The sequence below is a fragment of the Caloenas nicobarica genome, chromosome 15 (genome assembly GCF_036013445.1).
Source record: "Caloenas nicobarica isolate bCalNic1 chromosome 15, bCalNic1.hap1, whole genome shotgun sequence".
Lineage (NCBI taxonomy): Eukaryota > Metazoa > Chordata > Aves > Columbiformes > Columbidae > Caloenas > Caloenas nicobarica.
In genome coordinates, this window is record NC_088259.1 from 17,166,369 (window position 1) to 17,186,398 (window position 20,030).

General features: G+C 40.2%; 1 protein-coding gene across 4 annotated transcripts in view; it reads left to right on the forward strand.

Moving 5' to 3' along the window:
- Positions 1–20,030, forward strand: part of SULF2 (sulfatase 2) — a 137,462-nt gene that overhangs the window by 73,733 nt on the left and 43,699 nt on the right. For all 4 annotated transcript variants that reach the window (XM_065645799.1, XM_065645801.1, XM_065645800.1 and 1 more), the window contains 3 exons: positions 468–701; positions 2,357–2,606; positions 8,127–8,366. In XM_065645799.1, the coding sequence (XP_065501871.1) occupies positions 2,432–2,606; positions 8,127–8,366 (415 nt within the window). In that variant the 5' untranslated portion in view covers positions 468–701; positions 2,357–2,431. The remainder of the gene's footprint in view (positions 1–467; positions 702–2,356; positions 2,607–8,126; positions 8,367–20,030) is intronic.

Genomic DNA, 20,030 nt, shown 5'->3' on the forward strand with positions numbered 1-20,030 from the left:
AGAGATGCAATGAGGTTACTGCCCTGCCTTTGGTTAAGAGGTGAGAAAAATGCAAGGAAGACTGTTACATGTACAATACCGTGAATGTAGTTATGGGCAAATGTAACAAGAATGGACAGCCTTCTACAGGCTCAGGCTGCAAGAAAAGTCAGTAAATGCTATTATTCTATTATTCTGAGAAGCAATTGGCTGGCATAGAGCAGGAAAAAAAAACCCAACCCAAACCACATCAACTTTTAGACTGTCAGAAAGATGTCTGTGTGCAATGGAAACGTCTGTGGTGTCAGGTGTGGGTTTTTGTGTGTGTGTTGTTGGGTGGTTTGCGTTTGTTTGTTTTAGCAGAAATACATACGGAGGCATTTTTGAAGAGCAGAAGCCATTTCTGTAGCCTCTCCCCCAAAAAGCTGGTGACCGGGAATATGTGCCTGCTAAACTAACTTTTTTTTTTTCCTCCCTTTTTGAAACAGATCCAGATTCGCCTCTCAAGCTGCTTTTGACTACTCTGGCTGGTAGCAACACGTCGAATCTGACATGATTCTTCCCAGTTGTACTGCTGCAGATGGAATTCTGAGAGCAAGGAATTAAAATTGATAGGACTGTGGGTGTCCCTTCTGCTGTAGCCCAGCAAATCTCTGAGCAGCAGCAGAGGTATTAGAAAGTTGGACTTTCTTCTTTTCCTACCCGTTGGAACAAGTGCTAAGGTATTTAAAAGCACTTTTTAGTTTCTATGAAAAAAGCTAATTTCACCTGCCTGTGCAACTCGCTGGAGAGACTAGTAAGGAAGAAGGAGTTTTCATTTCCTCAAAACCCTAGTGCTGTACATTTTTTGGAAAGCAGCCTTAATAAATATTGCATCATGCTATAGCTACATATCTGTTGGCTTATATGAAAATTCAATATGCATTTCTTAAATAAGCATAGAAGCTGAGTATAATTTTTCAGACCAGTGGTTTTGCTATTGCATGAGAACTTTCTTAATCAAAGTTTATCTCAACGAACAGACACTGACAGAGATGAAGTAATAATGTGGCTATGAAATAATCTACTGGAGGAAAAACTGTTTTCCCAAGCGGCTTTAGGGACAGAATAGCCAATGTATTTCTGTGGATAAAACACACTGTGCTAGCTTCTTGCTACTCAGGCATTTCTGGTCTTTACAAAAAGCAGATAGTCTCCCTTGTGTCATTTTTTAATTGATTTTTCACTGCATTACAAGAGATCATTGGCACCAGTCCAGGAAAAGGCAGACAGCAAGTAGGGAATTCATCAAAAACTGACTCATTGATCACTGGATCTGATGAAATAATTAGTATTTGGTATTTTCAATACAGTTTCATGCTGTTATTTTGACTTCTGAAAGCAAGAGAAAATCCCTTTATACCAGAAGATCACTGAGCAAAACTATGATTTCAAAATTCATCAGGACACTTATTTATTTATTTATTTATTTATTTATTTATTTTGTGAATCTCCGTATAGGAATTGCTAAGAATTTTTTATTGGCTCATTAACAGGAGCCAGTACCAGTTAGACGTGCTCTGTTTCACAAGCAAGTCTGTGTTGGGGCATTGTATTTATGATGGAGAGAAGTCATAGACAGTGCAAAACATTTTGCTGCATCCATTCCCAAACATTTGCAGTAGTGGGTCTGCAAATGTGTTTATTAATAATAATGATATTTTTAAAAAAATCTTGGAAACCAACAAATGCTGAAGGGATATCACACCAACATCAAAGCTGCAGTAGGCTTCAAACGGTATCGCAGCATAGCTCCGAGATCTGGGCAGCTCTGCTCTCTAACGACATTTGTAAGATAACCAGTGTATAACAGGTTTTCTGTCTGAGGATCATCTGTGAATTTGCAAATGTGTTGTTAACTCAGCAAATTTTACCACAGTCCTTTTTAAAAATATGGATAAACGTGTGGGGTTTTTTTTCCTTCAACATCTGCATTTTTGGTGCAGTAGACAAAAATGTAATCTCAAACCATCCCAGAACCTTAAGAAGATCGCTTTTATATGTATCAAAGCAAAAGTAAGAGTTTGATGCCCTGCTAAATCCTTGAACTTGCTGCCAAATTTGAGAATAGAGGGAAACTTCATTACCTGCATTGGTAACAGCTTATGAACTGTGAATTTTTTAAGTGTTTGCTCCTAGCTGGCACTAGGAAAACATTCAGTTGCTGTGTTATGGTGGGTTTTGTGCGTGCGTGGTTGTTTTTTTGTTTGTTTTTTCTTAGGGTTACATTATTTCAGATACATCGGTTTTCACTTACTTGGAGAGAACCGTGCTGTTCCTTGGCGGGGGACAGGAGGGTCAAAGTATAAATAAATACTTGTTTCCTTCTCCCTTATAGGAGAACTGCAAACAAAAAAAGAAATAGAAGCCATTAACATAACCTCGTTCAGAGAGAACACTAAATCAGCACAATATGGCCCAGCATAGTATTGCCCTTGGATTATTCATGATGACTGTTTTATCACTGTTGGATGGAAGTTCAGCTTTCCTGTTAAATCAGCGTCTGAAGGGAAGATACCAAAGAGACCGTAGAAACATCCGCCCAAACATCATCCTTGTTCTTACTGATGATCAGGATGTTGAACTTGGTAAGAGCCCAGCGTAAAGAGAATTTTAGTTAATGAGCATGGCACTGGTTTTCATTGAAGTTAGATTCTTGCATTTAAAAGAATTATCTTTTTTTTTCAATGTGAAAAGTTATAGAAAGAACAAGTAGCAAAAGTTTAAACCTAAGTTTGTATAGGAAATACTTTCCATCTGCATGCAATTCAAGGACAGCAGAAGTTAGTCTCAAAATGTCGAAGTTCCTGTGTCTGTGGAAATCTGAGATTCCTGCCTATCTCCCTTTATCTGCACACCTAAACCGTGCTGCTGGCAATTGCAAGGGTAGCCTGGCAAGCTACATGCCAAGGCAGTAGGTTTAAAATTATGACAGATTATTGCACCATGTAATTACCCATTTTTTTGTTTAATTGCAGACATTCATTACATGTAGAATTTTAATTTTAATTACATAAATGTTACCTAATGCAGTCATACTGTTCTTAGTATTGTCCGTTTAGACGTGTAGTTAATTACTGACCAAAATGCAAAAGTTCTTCTGTGTTATTCAATGCTATGATAATTGTTGAAGAAAGGAGATGAAGATGAAACACATGCTTTGCCTAATGATTTGGAATAATGAACTGACAGAGTTTGGGTTTTGTTCTGTTACCTGAACAAGCTTATCTTTACCAAATGTTGTCAGTAGTTAGGAGCAATGATTAACACAAACCAGTTTACATTAATAAATTTGCATTAGAAATATGCTTTTAAGTGAGTGTAACGCCTGGATCATCTGGAAGATGAGCGCTTGTATATATATGTGTGGTCTGGTGGGTTTTTGACAGTTACTGCATCAAATTTCTGGTATGGATGGGAAAAATCAGAAAACAGATCTCACAGAAGAAACAGAACACAATAGTAAAATTAATCAACTTATACTATTTATACACTTACTCGTCTGGTTGACAAGTTAATCGCAGCAACATGCAGTGCTCTTACAGATGCTTCCTTTTTATCAGTGTTACTGCATGTCCGCAGTGTCAGGGGCGTCACGTTCTCAAAGGGGGTGAGAAGGCCTGCTGGGGCAGTAACCCCAGCAAAGACAAACGTCATTCAAATCAGTAGGATCAGAAGATTTGTTGTTGTTGTCGTTGTTACTTTTTAAAAAATGGTTATTTAATCACAAATAAAGCCGTTTCAGTAACATATATCCCAAAGAACCCAAGTACATTATCTTGCAAGCTCACAAGGTGGTCCTAAAATATTTATCATCTTCTATTTTATGCTAGCCTTCTTGTTCCTGATGCAATTGTCTGAGTCCTTTGGGCAGGATATTTTCCTTTTCTGATAATCTTGATGCTTTCCAGTTTCAAGCATAATGGGCATGTGTCCACGCAAATTAGGATCTAACCAAGGAAAATCCATTTGGTGAAGCTGAGATTTGATATTCGTCATTTGCCACTAATGGCTTTGGGAGACCCAATATTTGTTTGAATTAATTTTTATTCTTGTCTATTGTCTGGTGAGCTGTCCAAGTCAATCAAAATTGCCATTTGTGGGGATTGTGGTGAATGCGTTTAAGAAAGATGAAAACAAGATGCGAATTACAAATAAAAGCTAGGCAAAACTTAGAAGCTATGAAAATATTGCAAAGAAAGCTATGCACAACTAAGATTTCAACTGTTTCTAAGAATATTCTGTAACTGATGGGTGTTGTAGCTTTCATTGGGTTTTCTTGAAGCTACTTTTGAGGCAAAAGGGAAGGCAAAACAATCTGAAGTGTTCTTAACAGACTTTCCTTTATTTGATTTAAGATCGATTTAATGATGTACCAATAGCAGGTGGAGTTTACCAGAAAAAGAATGTAAGAAAGTCTTTCTTTCAGGAAAGTAGCAAAACTTTTTTTAAAAAAAATTTTAATTTGTGTTGTTCTCAATAATGAGTTTTACTGGGGAAACCAAACCTCAGCCTCATATTGAAAAAAGGAAAAGACTGATGGGGGCTGATGAAAAGGATGCAGAATCTCCAGGTCAAAGGAGAACGAGTGTAGATTGTAGTGGATATGAATGGGAGAAGACAAATAAGAACACCGAGAACTCCTGAAACTACTGAAACATACACACTCGGTTGACTCTTTCTAATCAAAAGAGTTTTACTGACAAGCAGAATATAAAGAAGAGGAATATACTGATGAGGAGAAAGAATTAATTAGAAACAAAGGCTTTTTTTTTCCCCATTAGAGCCACGTAAGTCCAAGGTAGTATAAAGCTGATGTCCCCTGTGTGATGGACTCAGCATCTCCAGTTTAATTAGGTTTGCCTACCATATTGCTGTGGTTTAACAAACCAGCTTATTTCATTATCTTGTAGTTGGAGAAAGATCTGATTATTTAGAATATATTTCAGCCAGGTCAGAGAAATCTGAGTGAGGGGTGGTTTGTATGTTCCTGTATCTTCCTCTGAAAAACGACAAAAGTGACAAAAAAGTTAATTTTTCTTAGTTATCGTATACAGAGATTAGGGCCTTAGAGCTTTGTTAAATATGAGGAGAAAAAAAAAGGGAATGAAGATGTCAAAAGGGTGTCTAATGAGGTTCAAATAGGATAAAAATAGAAGGCGTTAGGGGACAGTTAATTAGCATTCTAGGGTTCAGTTATCTGCATATGGATACCACTTCTTAAATTGTGCTTCAAAGTAGACTAAGTCCATCAGGACTGAATACAAGTTTTTGAACAGCTGGAGCTCCCTGAAACTCATGTACATTGTGGCTTCTGACAGCAAAACACAACTACTGAGAAAGTCAATGTTATTTCAGAAACAGTTGGTATGTTTTCTCCATTAATATTAGTCAAACTATCAGCCTTATCCCTAAAGTGAACTGTGAAGACGCACTAGGCAAAATCATGGATACCACACAAATTTCAAGTGAAATTTCAACCTAGGTTTTGTTTCACTTTGAGTGAGCAGCTTGAATGCGTCAAATTGATAGAACTTCCATATTTTCACAGTGGGCCAATGGATATATTTTTAAAAAATAGCTTAGAAATTTCACATTTTACTAAATCATTTTTATTTATTATCAGTGGTTTTAGACAGGTAACAGAACATTTTCTGAATTCAATATTGGCACTTTAAAGCGAGACTTCCCTTGGTACATCGCTAGTGAAACCCCAGAAGGGTTTCCAATCAAAAGGTGATTTGGTGAGGTTCCAGTTGCTGATTAACACATAACTAATCCTCTGCCACAGAAAGATCAATTTCTACTTTTTCTCACAATTCTCTGTTTGTAAGGGAGGCAAGCTGAAGAAAATAAGTTTTGGTTGGCTGGTTTAATGCTGTTTAAAATATTTAAAGCTGGCCTATTTAGGATTGTACAGAAGAGTATGCTGGATTTTTACCTTCCACTGATCTGTCACTCTGTATTAGTTCTCAAGCTTGGGAAGCAGATTAGATCATATGTTTTTGTATTAAAGACTGTTGATATATAGGTTCTTGTCATTACGGCAGTTTTATTAAAGGATGTTACTGTCCCCAAGGGGAGTCTTAACATGTGCTGTTATTTATGCACAGATGCCTCCGTCATTTAAAGGGGTTGTTAAATGGTATTTTAATATTGGGATGACAAACCGTTCTCTCGGTCTGTCTGTTTATGCTTGGGCTAGCTCATAAGACAACACAGAGGAAACATTCACGGTTTTCAGGCTCACATAATGTATAATTGACTGTTATAATTGTTAACTGTGGTGTTAGTGCCTTTGAGCACTAACACTTATCCCACAGCTATGGAAACAAGAAATCTTGCATTCTTCAGAAACTTCCTTTTGATACGTGAGGTTTAGCAAGTTCTAAAGCGGGAGTTCAGTACCCTGCCGCGGTTCTTGTCACGAAGCGATGTGACAGAGATGTGCTCTGACCTGAGAAATGCACGAGCTGATTTTTCATTTGGTTTTTTTATAAGATTCATTCCAACAGAATGATATCAAGAAAACTAATACCTTGGGAATTTTTAGGTGAAATGACCTACAGTAGCAATTAACCTTCCTTCATGGTGCCAGAGGGTCAGATTTTGTATGTGGCTTATGACCATTTTCCCTCTGGGTTTTGACTCCTGGTTATATCAATGTGCCCTGTATCAAATGAACTTACTGTTGCAATTTCATCATGAAATTTCTGCCTAAAGAGCTTAGAAGCAGCCTAGCCCTGTTATTGACAGAAACGACAGTTTGTGCCAGCTGGTTGCAGGATGCATTGAGCACAGCTGACCTGTTAATCCAGCCCAGCCCCAGGCCCACTGCAGCATGAACCCCGACCTTCACTCCGTGCTGCCTGCTGGCTTTCCCTGCTCCTGACAAGAAGGGAGGTTTGCTGATGGAGAGGTTTGCTCTCCTTTGCAAGGTCATGCTGATGACAGGTATTGTTACAAGTTCTTTGGAAAATGGAAATGATTCCTAAATCACTCTAGTGCAGTTTAACTTTCAGGCACCGATAGATGTGGGAACCTAAATGCCTTTTTCCTGCTGCTCCTTCGTGTTTCTGCATGTAGGAAGAACTCGGATATGGACCTGGGTTTAGCTAGGAGGATGTTTACGGTAAAGATCCAGTCTTTGTCCAAAGCCTTGTCTTAAATAGGAAGCAGAAAGGCCATTAGACAGCAGCGTGGCTTTAGTAATTGTTGGCAAAAAGACTTTTAGTCTCGTTACCCCAACTGGTCCAATTCCCTGCTAGTTAAACTTGCTTGTTTGGTTTTGGATTATGGTTATAAACTACATGGTGTCATCTGTCCTAAGTAGTGATCTAAAAATCTAATTCTGCAGAACCAAGCCTAAGAAAATTTAGAGCATTTTAGGTATTATCAAAATAGATCAGGTGGCCAGACAGAGCTCAGTGCGCTGGTTATGGAAATTATTATGAGGCCTTTGGTTTAGTGAAAGGTCCAGAAATCAATACCTGCTGATAACTCACATTAGGGAAAAGAACATTCTGTCTGGAGAACAACTCTATAGCAGACCCTGCTTGAGCAGGGGGTTGGACTAAATAATCTTCAGACATCCCTTCCAGCCTCAGTGGTTCTGTGATTACAACCCTCAGCCTTTTGCAGAAGGTTGGCACAAAAGGCAGTGCATCGGGTATCTTCTGAAACCAAGGATTAAATAATGCTTAAGGAGTGTGCAAACGTTGGTCAGGGATGCAGCACAAAGTGAATTTCACCCTCGGGCCACGTCGTCTCAGCCTAATTCATGCTGGTTCTTGCGTTCAGCTGCTGGAACAGTACTAGCGGCTCCAGAAAGGCTGCACAGATGGTGCAGATAGTTACAGTGGTAAACCTTGAGCTTAGAGAGAAATTAAACCAGCATTATAAACTATCTCAGCAGGTTTGAGTCAAATCTTAAGTCAGGACTTCAGTATTTGCTCCTTCTTAAGACAACGGGAGAACCTCGCTCGAGGAGAGAATGATCTTTGGCTTTGGGTTCGCTATGAGATTACAGTGCCCTTACTACCTGTACTCTTAGTTAGCTCTTGTGATTGAAACAAGAAAATAATTCGGAGATTATTTTCTTCTTCCAGGTTCTATGCAAGTGATGAATAAAACAAGGCGGATCATGGAACACGGAGGTGCTCATTTCATCAATGCCTTCGTGACAACACCCATGTGCTGCCCCTCCCGCTCCTCTGTTCTTACGGGGAAGTACGTCCACAACCACAACACGTACACTAACAATGAGAACTGTTCTTCCCCGTCCTGGCAGGCTCAGCATGAAATACGTACGTTTGCAGTGTACCTCAACAACACAGGATACAGGACAGGTAAGATAAGGCTGGCTCCATCTGAAAACTTCCTTAGACCTATTACTTCAGAGGCTAGTGTACGTAATATTTTAATTTGTTCTCGTAATGGACTGTAGCTGTGGAGGATACCAGAGCTTCAGTCGTTCATGTAGGTTTAGCTTCCTTGTACTCCAGGAAATTAATGCACGCTTGAACCGAAGGCGTAGCACAGGTAGAACATACCCTGCAATTACCTGAAGTGTGTAGAACAGACAAGAAGGATACTATGGAATCAGTAATTAGCACTTTTTCGTAAAACAGATCTATTCATCAAACTAAGAATACAAGAGAAGGGACTGCTCCTGCTGTGCTCTGGGGCAGAGCTGTCAGCTGGATGGGTTTCTGTAGACAATCTGTTCCCAGAAAGATGTTTAGAATAAGTAACAACTGAGGAATAACTGTTGAGGTCAAATGTACTCCTGAGAGGCAAATGATCCTCTGCATGCAATGCTCTCTAGGAACAAAGTTACTGTGGAAAGGATTTCAGAAAATATGTAGCACGTTTCACACCTATTTCTTTTTTGTGTTCTCCAGACAGGAGATTTAGGTCCTTGCCCTGTTACAGTGGTTTTGTTACATTTCTTGTTAATGCCTATTATCATGGTGAGAAACAGGCATAGACCTGGTTCTATTTGTGTTGTTTATAGTATATATACTGTAGTATTCTATTATAGCTGTTAGTGATAGTATACATTTGTGCTTTGAATGTATAGTGTTTGAGTCTTCCAGAAACTAGGATAAATCTTGAAGGATAGTTGTAACAAGGTCATTATTTTCTTACTAACTGCTCATGTGAGTTTTACATGTCATTGCTGCAAAGTTTTGGTCCTAAAACAAGTAGGTAGTTTCCTTGTTTTGTTTTTGTAAAATACAGACTTGAATTAATCTGGAAAGAAATAAATTAGGGGAAGTACACATGCCTTATTAATTGGTTGCTGTTTCCCTCCATTTATCATTCCTGGCACTAATACCAATGGTTGTATGAATACCACAGCAAGGTTAATGTTTTATTCTTTATAGATTGTTTTGTGTTTACTGATGTTCATATTTTGTAATAATGTTTATATTTAGTGAGCATATTTTGAGCACCTGCAATTTCTACTACCTTGCACAGCTATTGTAAGTGTCCTGCTATTTATATGTCTTATATTTTTACATTATCTTAGTGTTTAAATTTAGACCCAAATCTTAGCGAATCTATATTACATTTTCAGTCTACCTCTCCTAATTTGCAAACTAAATTCATTGGAGCAGGCAGAAATAGTGTCTTTACAAGTACAAAGCAATCTTCAAGTGTAAATAAGATCCTCATTCCTGTAGTTAAAGGTGATACGTTATTATACAAATTTAAATGGGAATTGCCGTTATTGGCGGTGGGTGTTCATTTCTGATATCTGATTAAAGTCTTGAGTTATCCACTCTGAAGGATGTCAGCAGTAAGAAGGTATGGTTTTCCCCTGTTTTGCTTTTTTTCTTTCCCCAAGATCTGATCAGATTTACCTGCTGCAGAAACAGCAGGAAATTGTTTCTCGAGTTTCAAAAGTGACCTGGTAAGGGAGTCTTTTGAACGCGATGAATAGAGTTTCTCTGAAATGGGGTGTTCACTGCATGGCTGCAGTGAACAAAGTAATACCTGGAAAGCACGGGAGTTTATTTGTAGGGTGTGTTTTCTTATTTTTTTGAGGTTCATTTCATGGTAGTACTGGTTTGCCCTGCAAACATAGAGTTCAGCTCCTTGATCCTTTTGTTTTTAAGGAGAAAAAAAAGAGGCCACGAAGAAAGTCTTTTGAGGCTTGCTTTTATATTTAAGTTCACCACCTTGGAATGACAAACCTATTGTTTTGGAAGGGAGTTTGGTTTTTTCTTAATTCAGAAGCCAGGCCTTCTCCCTGTGTTTCTCTGTTCTCTTTTCTCGTTTGTTTAAACTTGAAGGAAGAAATTGTACCGTCCGACTCCACTTAACCTCCCCTCTGTTTTCCTTTTCTGCCGCTTGTTTCACGTCTCCCTACACTCTTCACTGTAATCTCCCGGTGTTTCGTTCTGTTGCAAAAGATGATTCTGCTGGGGACTGTTCTTTCTGCGCTGTATTTGCCCTGTGGCAGTAGCAGTTGTGGTTTGGATGTAGACAGAGCGGTGCTGCCGCCGCCTTCGGGAAATGGCAGGAGGGAGCAGGGTGGTGCAGGTCGCTCCTGCACAAGTTGCAAGTAAAAAATAGAGAGGAGATGGAAAAGGTGTGATTTTACTATATTTTTTTTCTCAGTATCAGCCTTGGTTGTCAGTTTTATATTCTTCAACTCTGGCACTTTAAAAAGTTTGAGCAGCTTTGTTAGGCACCGGACTTGGCAGAGGAGAGAAGAGGGAGAGCTCAGGTTCCGTCTTTGGCCTTGACAGTCGGGCTTTCGGCCAGCATGCATAGGACTCACAGTCGCTTTGTGTGGATCAGCTGAAATATCCTAACCATGCAAAGGATGGGTTTGCCTTCTGCAGTGGAAGCTGTTGAGGCAGTAAGTGTTACAGGTATGTCTTCCTCTGCATTAACCTGTCTCACAGTCTAAATGCCAGTGTCGTGTCACGAGTAGGGGCTGAAAAGCTGTGTTCTCATTACACAGCCACCACAAGGAGACAACCGGTTCCCAATCTCAGTATATTAAGCAACTGGTCTCGTTTTGAAGAGCTGCTCACATCGTTGTCCTGCCACAAGAAGGACAATTTAGGTAAACAAACCAAGTCAATTGATGAATTAATCTTTAGAAAAGTCAGTGTAAGCAACATCTGAATCATCACTAGTTTAAAGTAGTGGATGCTAGTACTTTGAGTTGGAGCAGGAGATCATTAGAATAGAAAAGAAACAAAGAGATCCTGTTACAAACATTTCTGAATGTCAGGGAGTTTCTCTGTCAAAGGTTCCTGTGTAAACATTTACAGAAAAAAGGTTCTGTTTTCTGTGAACATACACATCTCTTTCTGTGAGACAGCTTTTAAAATGCACAATACATTATTGCATGCCCGGGTCCTGCAGCAGCAAATACCAAGGTGTTTTACTGGAATACAGATTTAAACTTTCTCTTAGACATGACTTAATGAGAAAAGATTCTCTTTTCCATTTGCCTGGCTGGCTGAATGATTAGGTCTTGAAATTGTTGACTGATTCCAGAATATTTTGTCAGCCTTATCTGCAGTCAGGAAATGAAAAGACATGTTTATCTTATTAAATTCAACGGAATTAGGGATGGTAGGCCAAATTCAGCCTGGCAGAAGGACATTTTTGCTTCAGTGAATCTTCTGAGAGAGTTCTCTTAATTTATGTTAGGGCTTAACATGGCTCGGGATGCCGCAAATGCACTGCACGTTCTGGCTAATTTACCGTCCTTGTTCCTGTTGAGTGGTACCCTATAGTACAGCTCGCCCCATTCAGCTACGTGGACCTGTTAACAAAGGAGAAAGCTGCTGCTTGGATGGTAATGTGTCAGTATCTCACTCTGATGGTAAGTCCAGACTTGAATTATGCGAAGAATTAATAAATGCCACTTTGCACCAGACATGTATTTTGAACCTAGACCTCCCACAATGACTTTGCTCTGTCTCTGCCATTATAAAAAATTTCTTGGGAATAAAAATAATAATCATTCTAGCACTTTCACAGGGCTTTACAGTAATTAATCAATGAATTCATTAAAATTCAGTGACAATCTTCCATTTCCTCCCATTAATATTAGACTAAGAAGATACAGTGGCTGACTGCATTCAAATAATTATTTTTCCATTTCACTGTCTGAGCATTTGATGTTTTAAAGTGATATTGTAAGAAAGAGTAGAAAGGCTATTAGTAAATTTTTACTAACAGGAGAATGAACCTGAAAAATATGGGACCAGATTTTAGGATCTAGATACATGTCAGGAGAAAAAAAGATGAGTTTCCTGCTGTAGAATTTGCTCTCCACAATAGTTCCTGGTTGCTGTTTTTATTACTTAAATACTTAAAAACTGAACTGAAGTTGGTACCTCTGTATAATTGCTTGGTAGGGAATAGTTGGTGCCCTAAAGAGTCAAAGGGTAAACAGAAGCGGTGACAGAATCTGACTGTGTACAAGGTCTCGTGCAGGTGAAGGGCACCGCTGGGAAGAGCTGCAGGGTTTGGTTCACACCCCGGCGCCCGCGCTGCTGCTGCGTCAGTCGCCGCTGCTGTGTCAGTCAGTCGCCGCTGCTCTGCCTGTCAGTCGCCGCTGCTCTGCCTGTCAGTCGCCGCTGCTCTGCCTGTCAGTCGCCGCTGCTCTGCCTGTCAGTCGCCGCTGCTCTGCCTGTCAGTCGCCGCTGCTCTGCCTGTCAGTCGCCGCTGCTCTGCCTGTCAGTCGCCGCTGCCCTGCCTGTCAGTCGCCGCTGCCCTGTCAGTCGCCGCTGCCCTGTCAGTCGCCGCTGCCCTGTCAGTCGCCGCTGCCCTGTCAGTCGCCGCTGCCCTGTCAGTCGCCGCTGCCCTGTCAGTCGCCGCTGCCCTGTCAGTCGCCGCTGCCCTGTCAGTCGCCGCTGCCCTGTCAGTCGCCGCTGCCCTGTCAGTCGCCGCTGCCCTGTCAGTCGCCGCTGCCCTGTCAGTCGCCGCTGCCCTGTCAGTCGCCGCTGCCCTGTCAGTCGCCGCTGCCCTGTCAGTCGCCGCTGCCCTGTCAGTCGCCGCTGCCCTGTCAGTCGCCGCTGCTCTGTCAGTCGCCGCTGCTCTGTCAGTCGCCGCTGCTCTGTCACCACCTGCATGCGAGGAAAGCGCGTTGTCCAAGTCAGAGCAACGTCCCGTGTGCAGGACGGAGCCTCTGCAGCTGATGGGGAGCTGAAGGCCACTGAAAAATAATAGCGGAGTGATTTAAGAGTCAGACCTAATTTTGAGAAGTGATTTGCACGATTAGGAACTGAAGTGTTATGATATTCACCTCCAAGACATCTAGGTGACTTTTCAAAACTGGATATCAGGTTTCTGAATTATTTATCTTGAATGTAAATTAGTTTCCTTAGATCTTTTGCTCTCTGTAAAGAAATATTATCTTAGCACAATCTGTCACATTATATCTATTAGGTGGTTTGAGACCATTAGTCTTGGAAATGGTGTGAAAGACTCAGCATAGTGGCTATATCGTGATAGCTGTTACTGCCAAGGGAAACCAAGGAGCTGTGCTGGAAAGGACATAAGACTCCTGACATTTAGCCCAAATCCGCTGACTCTGTCCATGTTACTGCTTCTGGCACGCTTGGTCCTTGGTGGCGAATTATCGAGCTGAATATCCTGCAAATATTCTGGAGAGTGACATTTTCAAACAAAAGATGGTTCTGGATTTCCTGCCTCGTGTGTGGTTTTTTTTTTCCTTCCAGCTCTGACTTCAGTTCTATACTATAAGCTGGTTTCAAGTCAAACATGAATGTATCTTTTCCCTCTGTTTCTGTGAATTGAGTTCTAAGCATCATTAGTTTTGCTTCAAACGTATTACAATATCTGATAACTTAAAACGAGAACACATTAAGTACAGCTGTGGCCTCCTGAGGATTGTGCAGAGGTTGTGGAAGAGAGACTTAGCTACTGTTTCATCATCTGTCTTTGGCGTGTAGCTTTATGTTATTTAATGCACATTTTAACTGTCCTGAAGAGAGGAATACGTACACTTCTGTGAATAACTTACTGAGTAGGATCCACAAGGTAGCCTGCAATCCAGTAAAACTTTCCCAGGAGTCTGAGGTAAAGGCATCCACAACTACACAGATGAGCCAGTGTCTGTGGCTCCTTTATTTCCAGTCATATTTTGTTTCCCTAAATCTGTCTGTTTTCAACATAAAATGCTGTAGATTGTGGAAGACACCTCATCTCTTTCTTTCCCCCTACTATAATGTACTCTTCTGATGGGGTGCCAATTATAGCATTTAACGTGTAATGGCTTTGTCAACTGATTTATTGTGTCAAGCAAGAAGTAATTCATAGCTTGATATTTCTTCAGAAATAGGATTGTCATTTCATAGCATTCAAAATAGCTAAAAGCTAAACAGAATATTTGCACATTGCAGTTAAAAAAAAAATTGTTAGTTTTGGTCTTTTACGATGGCAGTACTTAGAAGAACCTCTTGACTTATTTTTCATCTTCCAATGCCATTTGTGTTCATTATTATGTAGCTTATAAGGCAAAAATGAGAAGAGGTTTCCTCCATCTCACTCCAGTTTAAGATATTTTTTGTTTGTCCAGCTAGCAGTTGTAAGTCCTTGTGGTATCTTCTTGCATTCTTTTTCTTTACTTTTCTAGAATGCTGAGGGGTTTGCAGAAGTTTTTCAAAATCATAAAATTTAACTTAGTCATGTAATTTACTGAATACAGTTTTCCCAAGCTCTCCTTCCCATATGCCCAAAGGCCTCAGTGTTCTATGTGGCCCACATGGTTATGTGTATTTTTGTCAAAAGCAAAAGGTAAATGTACAGATAGTAAACTAGTGTAGAACCTGGATTTCTTCAGTTTCAGTGAATATTGTGTCAAAAGGAGTTCTGTGGTTATATTGAACCAGGGTTGGACTTTCGTCTTAATCATGTTCAGTAAGACTATTGTTTTTATTTGTGACGTAAAGCTTTTAGTAGTGTTTTTCCAAGTTTACTGGTAGGTGGAAAAAAACAGCTTTGTTAAAATGCAGGAAATATTTTTTCTTGCACAGCCTATCTCAGTAGCTCCCCGAAACTTGGCAACTGGGTTTCCTTCAAATCCTATAGACAAAATGGCTCTAAATTAAATTCTTTTGGACTTGGCCGAAGGAGCATGGTGCAGACTTTGGTATTTTCGTGAATATTCAGCATTAAGCTAGATAAGCTTTTGCTTGGGCTGTTTATTATTAAGAAAAGGTCTGACAATCCACTATTGGGGAGGTTTTTGGGTTTTATGTGTGGAGGAGGAAATGTTGCATGTGACGGGAGGAGTCCAAATCTAAAGGTCAGGATTCTTCTGTGACCATGATACGTAATTCTAGTTCTGCTTAAACTTTTGTAAGCTGTGCCATAGGCGTTAGGGAGAAGGGGCTTTCGCCCCAGTTCCTTTGGGAATTTGCTCACCTGAGAAGGACAAGCAAGACTTGGCTCACCATCAGCATTCTCTGTTCACTTCCTTGTTGACCATTTCAAAATATTTGGTTCGAGCCCTTTTGTTTTATTTGGCTTCATCTGCTCCCCTTCAGCCAATTCCCCTGACTCATTAAATAGATCTTGGCACGGATCCTTGGCCACAAGTGAGGAATGTGCAATGCAAATTCAGGAAGAGGAACAAAGGTGTCGTAAAGATTGCTGTGCATTGCCTTTGTCCTGCTAGATATCAGAGTAGTCCCCTGGCATAACAACAAAGCCTGGAGGCTATTTTAACTGCAGTGGTTGCCAGTCACTGTGCTACATCGTTTTTACAACTATTATGTTGCGTGAATTGTAATGGTATTTTTATTCCAGTTAGAGAGGAGAGCTGTGCATGTAAAGGCTCTTGCCTTTAGTGCTGCTCTTTTTATGTCCCTGTGATGGTGGGCAGAGAATGTGATCTTGAAAATTTTGTGCTATCAGTGTGCTATAGTTAGAGAAGAATTGAGCCATCATGTGCAATAGACTAAAATAAAATATTTGTCTGTGTGCATACTTCTTTCCTTAGTCTAACTGGTCAAGTACTTCAATGAATTAATCATTTCAAGGACAGTCGTAGACATACAAAAGAAAAGAAATAGCAAAAAAATACTGGAGCCCAGTCTCCCTTAGCATCCTGAAACCGATGGAACTAAAGGGATCTGAGAACAAAATGTGGTCTTAAGCCCCTCTTTTCCTCCTTAAAATCGCCGTAACATTTAGGAACTCACTGTTTGTTTTGTGTACTTGCAGCATTAGTATTAATAACCCAGTATCATCTAATCTTGGCAGTAGTGGCACATCTCCTGTTGTCACGAGAGGTGCCAACTGGGTCTGTTTTGTTCAGGTGATTTCAGCACTTAGAAGTTACCGATTTTTGGAAAATCTCGTCAGCAGTTTTGATAGCTGATGAGAACTGATGTCTCTTGAAAAATCTTTCCAATGGAACCAAACTTAAATATTAATTTACAGGATTTTTATCTTGGAGCCCCCATACTTCTGCTATAAAGCCATTAATTTCACTGGGTTTACTCCATTGTACTTTGTCAGTTTAAGGACGTATGATGTGAATGCAAAGCTGCCTTGACCTTTGGGCTTACTGCTTGTTCCATGGGTACTCAGCCATGCTGAGAGTGCTTTCTCATGGGCTTTCCTCTGATTGTCTCTTAGAGGACAAAAAGTACGGAAAGTAATTTTTGCTAGATGTACAGCCAAAATAAGATCAGAAATACCTCCCCCCAACCTCGATCCAAAACTAAGGGATTCTTCAAATGTAGCTAATTGTTCAACTTTGAGCTGGGGAAAACTAGTATCAGAAATAGAAGTAAAATATTTTAGAGGGGTAAACAAATCCCTCTGTGGACCTAAGGCTTAAAGCTCAAAACCTAAGTTAATACCAGGAAAGTTGGCAGTTGAAATATGACAGAAAACAAGTGCTTTAAATATGTCTTTGAAGTACTTAATGCACGATATTCATGCTTAAATGTAGAGGGTTAATAGCTTAAAACTTGAGTTTAACTTCACAGTCATGGTGCTAAGTGCAATTTAAATGGGTGCTAATAGGTGGATACAGCAAGTAGCATGAAGGGTTTGAGGAGAAGACTCCAGGAGGAAGGATATATGTTAAAAATACTGAGCTTACTGTCCAGGAATAGCAGAAAGCTGAATTTTACTTTTTCTCACCTTTAGGATTTATTATGAGAGCATGAATATTTACAAATATATTAGTAAATTCTAAAATCCTGAAATCATGTATATTCAGCTGCAGATGAGCCTCTTAAGTCCCCTAGTCCGTCTTAGAATCACAGGCAATTCAGGTTGGAAGGGACGTCAGGAGGTCTCTTTTCCACCGCCTGCTCCACGCCTGCCCCAGGCCGTGGTGCTGAGGGCTTTATCCATTCTAGTCTTGGAAAGCACCAAGGATTGGAACTGCACAGTCTTTCTGAGCAACCGGTTTCGCTCTTTGACTCTTCTCTTTGTGAAAAAGCTTCTCTTTACGTCCAGGGTGAACCTCACTTGTTTCAATCTGTGCTGGTTCTTTCTTGTCCTCCCACCATGCACCACTATGAAGAGCTTGGCTTTGTCTTCTCAATAACCTCTTCACTGCTTAAGAGGTTATTAGGTCCCCGTGAAGCCAGGCTAACGGTGCTCCATGGAGTATATTTTTCTAGTGCATGGCCCAACTTGGCTTCACATGTAGCAGAGCTTTATCTTTCACTGCTTCCCAACAGAATGTAACGTATTACTGTCAGGAAAATATTACTGGAACTCCTCTCATACTTTCATTTCTTGATTTTTTGGGTTTTTTTACTTTATTTAAAATGAGCATAAATGCTGTGATCATATTGTTAAAGAGGTTTTTAGTGGAATGGATAAGTGATCTTGGCCAGTAGTTAACAGAACCGTGTCTAAACAGACAACTAGCTATGGTCAGAATCAGAGCTACTCAATCGAGGAAACCGATTGTGGAAGACTGGAATTCTGTGTCTAAATGTGATCTTCCGGCAATTTTACACTGGTGAATGTCTGTTGACGTCTGCTACATTCCTGTTTCTGGTTTGAGAACTGAAAAAGTTCTGTTATATCCAACTCCTGATATTGGGCAGTCCATATGGAATAAAAAGGGATGAATGATCCCCTGCATCATTTTATTGATGCATCCTGAATTATCTATTTTCAATTTAAAGCAAAGTTTTGTGAATATCCTTTGTAGATGCATTTTAGTTGTGTTATGTATTTTTAGGTAGATATAAGGAAAAGAATTAGAGTTTTAAAAAAGGAAAAAAACAAAACCAACAAGCTTGTAGAGTTTGGTAGATAGAACTAGCTTGAACGTTTCCAGTGGTGGTAAATGATGCCTCGATGTCTGGTTTTTTGGTTGTACTTTTGCACTATATTTCACAATATGTTCGGGCTGCTTTTTAAGCAATGAGCTGTGGCCTTGATGTATCTGCAGTTGTGTGACATTCAGAGCAGACCTTTGTATTAATTGATAGTACAGGGAAAATTCCTTTGTGTGCAACTTTTTTCCTTAGAGGAAGAGTTTGCAAACAAAAATTCCCCTCTGTACCAGAGAATTTTCCAGGTGCTTATCATCGAAGGGCAAGACTCTCAGAAAAGAGCCTTAGAATGTTATGAACCCTTGCGGAAGTGGTAACAGTGTACAAAGGACTCAATTCTTGTGTATCCTGTTATATGCAGTCTTTGGAGAAACTACGTTGTGTGGTATTTAGAGCAAAGGAAAGTCACATTCTTAATGCATTTATTTAAAACAGCCACTCGGATATTTTTTAATGAGAGTTCCGTACACGGAATCTAGGAACATGGTTGAACATATCCAACAGCAGCCCCTGTGAATGTTTATTAATGAAATCTTGGAGCGGTTTGAAATTGGATGTACCAAAGGCATGTGTGCTCTAGTGAGCATCTGTCTCTGGTGCTGAACTAATCTGATGAGAGGAAAAATTGTGTTAGAGAGAATCTTCAGGATCCAAAATCAAAATCTTTCACCAGCATCAAGAGAGATTTATTGTAACCCAATATTTTGTAGTGCAGATGAGTGATGTTCAAAAGTTTCGGAATAACAACCTTTCAAATGGCTGAGAAGGAGGTGGGGGGGAAATATGTGAAATGGAAGATTAGAAACAGCAGAGAAAATGCTTTAGAGCCCTTTGACATCCATGAATGATTATAAAGATATCCTGAGTGTAAAATGGGGGGGTATGCAAAAGGTGCTGGAAGGAACTTCCACCAGACTTTCCTTTTATGCCTCTGCAGAATAACAATGAAGCAATTTTTTACAGAATGCCTTTTTCCTGAGTTCTTCAGCTGGCTCAGCCAAAGGTGTTCGGAACAGATTGGTTCCCATGAGGAGAAATGCCAAATGTATTTGTTTGGCTAGAATGTGTTGAATGGGGGACAAAAGGCGTTCGCCTGCCTCGTGCGTGCCTGCTGCTGCAGGCAGTGGTGGGTGTTTCAGTCCTGCGTCCAGCTGCGTTGTTTCCTTACCCATAACCGCTGTGAGCTGCATCTTGTAGACATTCAGTGCACAATGTGCTTTCTCCCTGTAAATGTATTTCATTCTATTCCACTATATTGCTAATATCACGTTACCCATTTTTTAGACAATAAAAACACTATCAGGTAATGATGTGGAGCTGGCTCACATGCTGTTTTGTATCGCTGTTTCTCCCTGCGTCGATCTTTTGGAGAGACAGCCAGGCTACTACAAAAAGACATAAATCCATCGACTTAGTGAGGCCGGCCCTTTTTCCACTGCCTGAAAACCCGGTCTGCTCTGTCCACAGTATTGCTCCTTGCATTTGTGGAAGTGCAGGAAGGTGCCGTATCAGACACTGTAGGCTACAATCTTAAAAAAAAATCTTTAAGAACCTGGGAAAATGAATTGTGTACTCTAATCCCCTAGACTATGAGGTGAGGTTTAATCTAAGAACAGAATCTTAGATATTCCGTTGTCCTTATAGAAGGACAGATGTTCTCTGATAGACAGCCAGTGTGAGATGCTGCAAATAGTATGT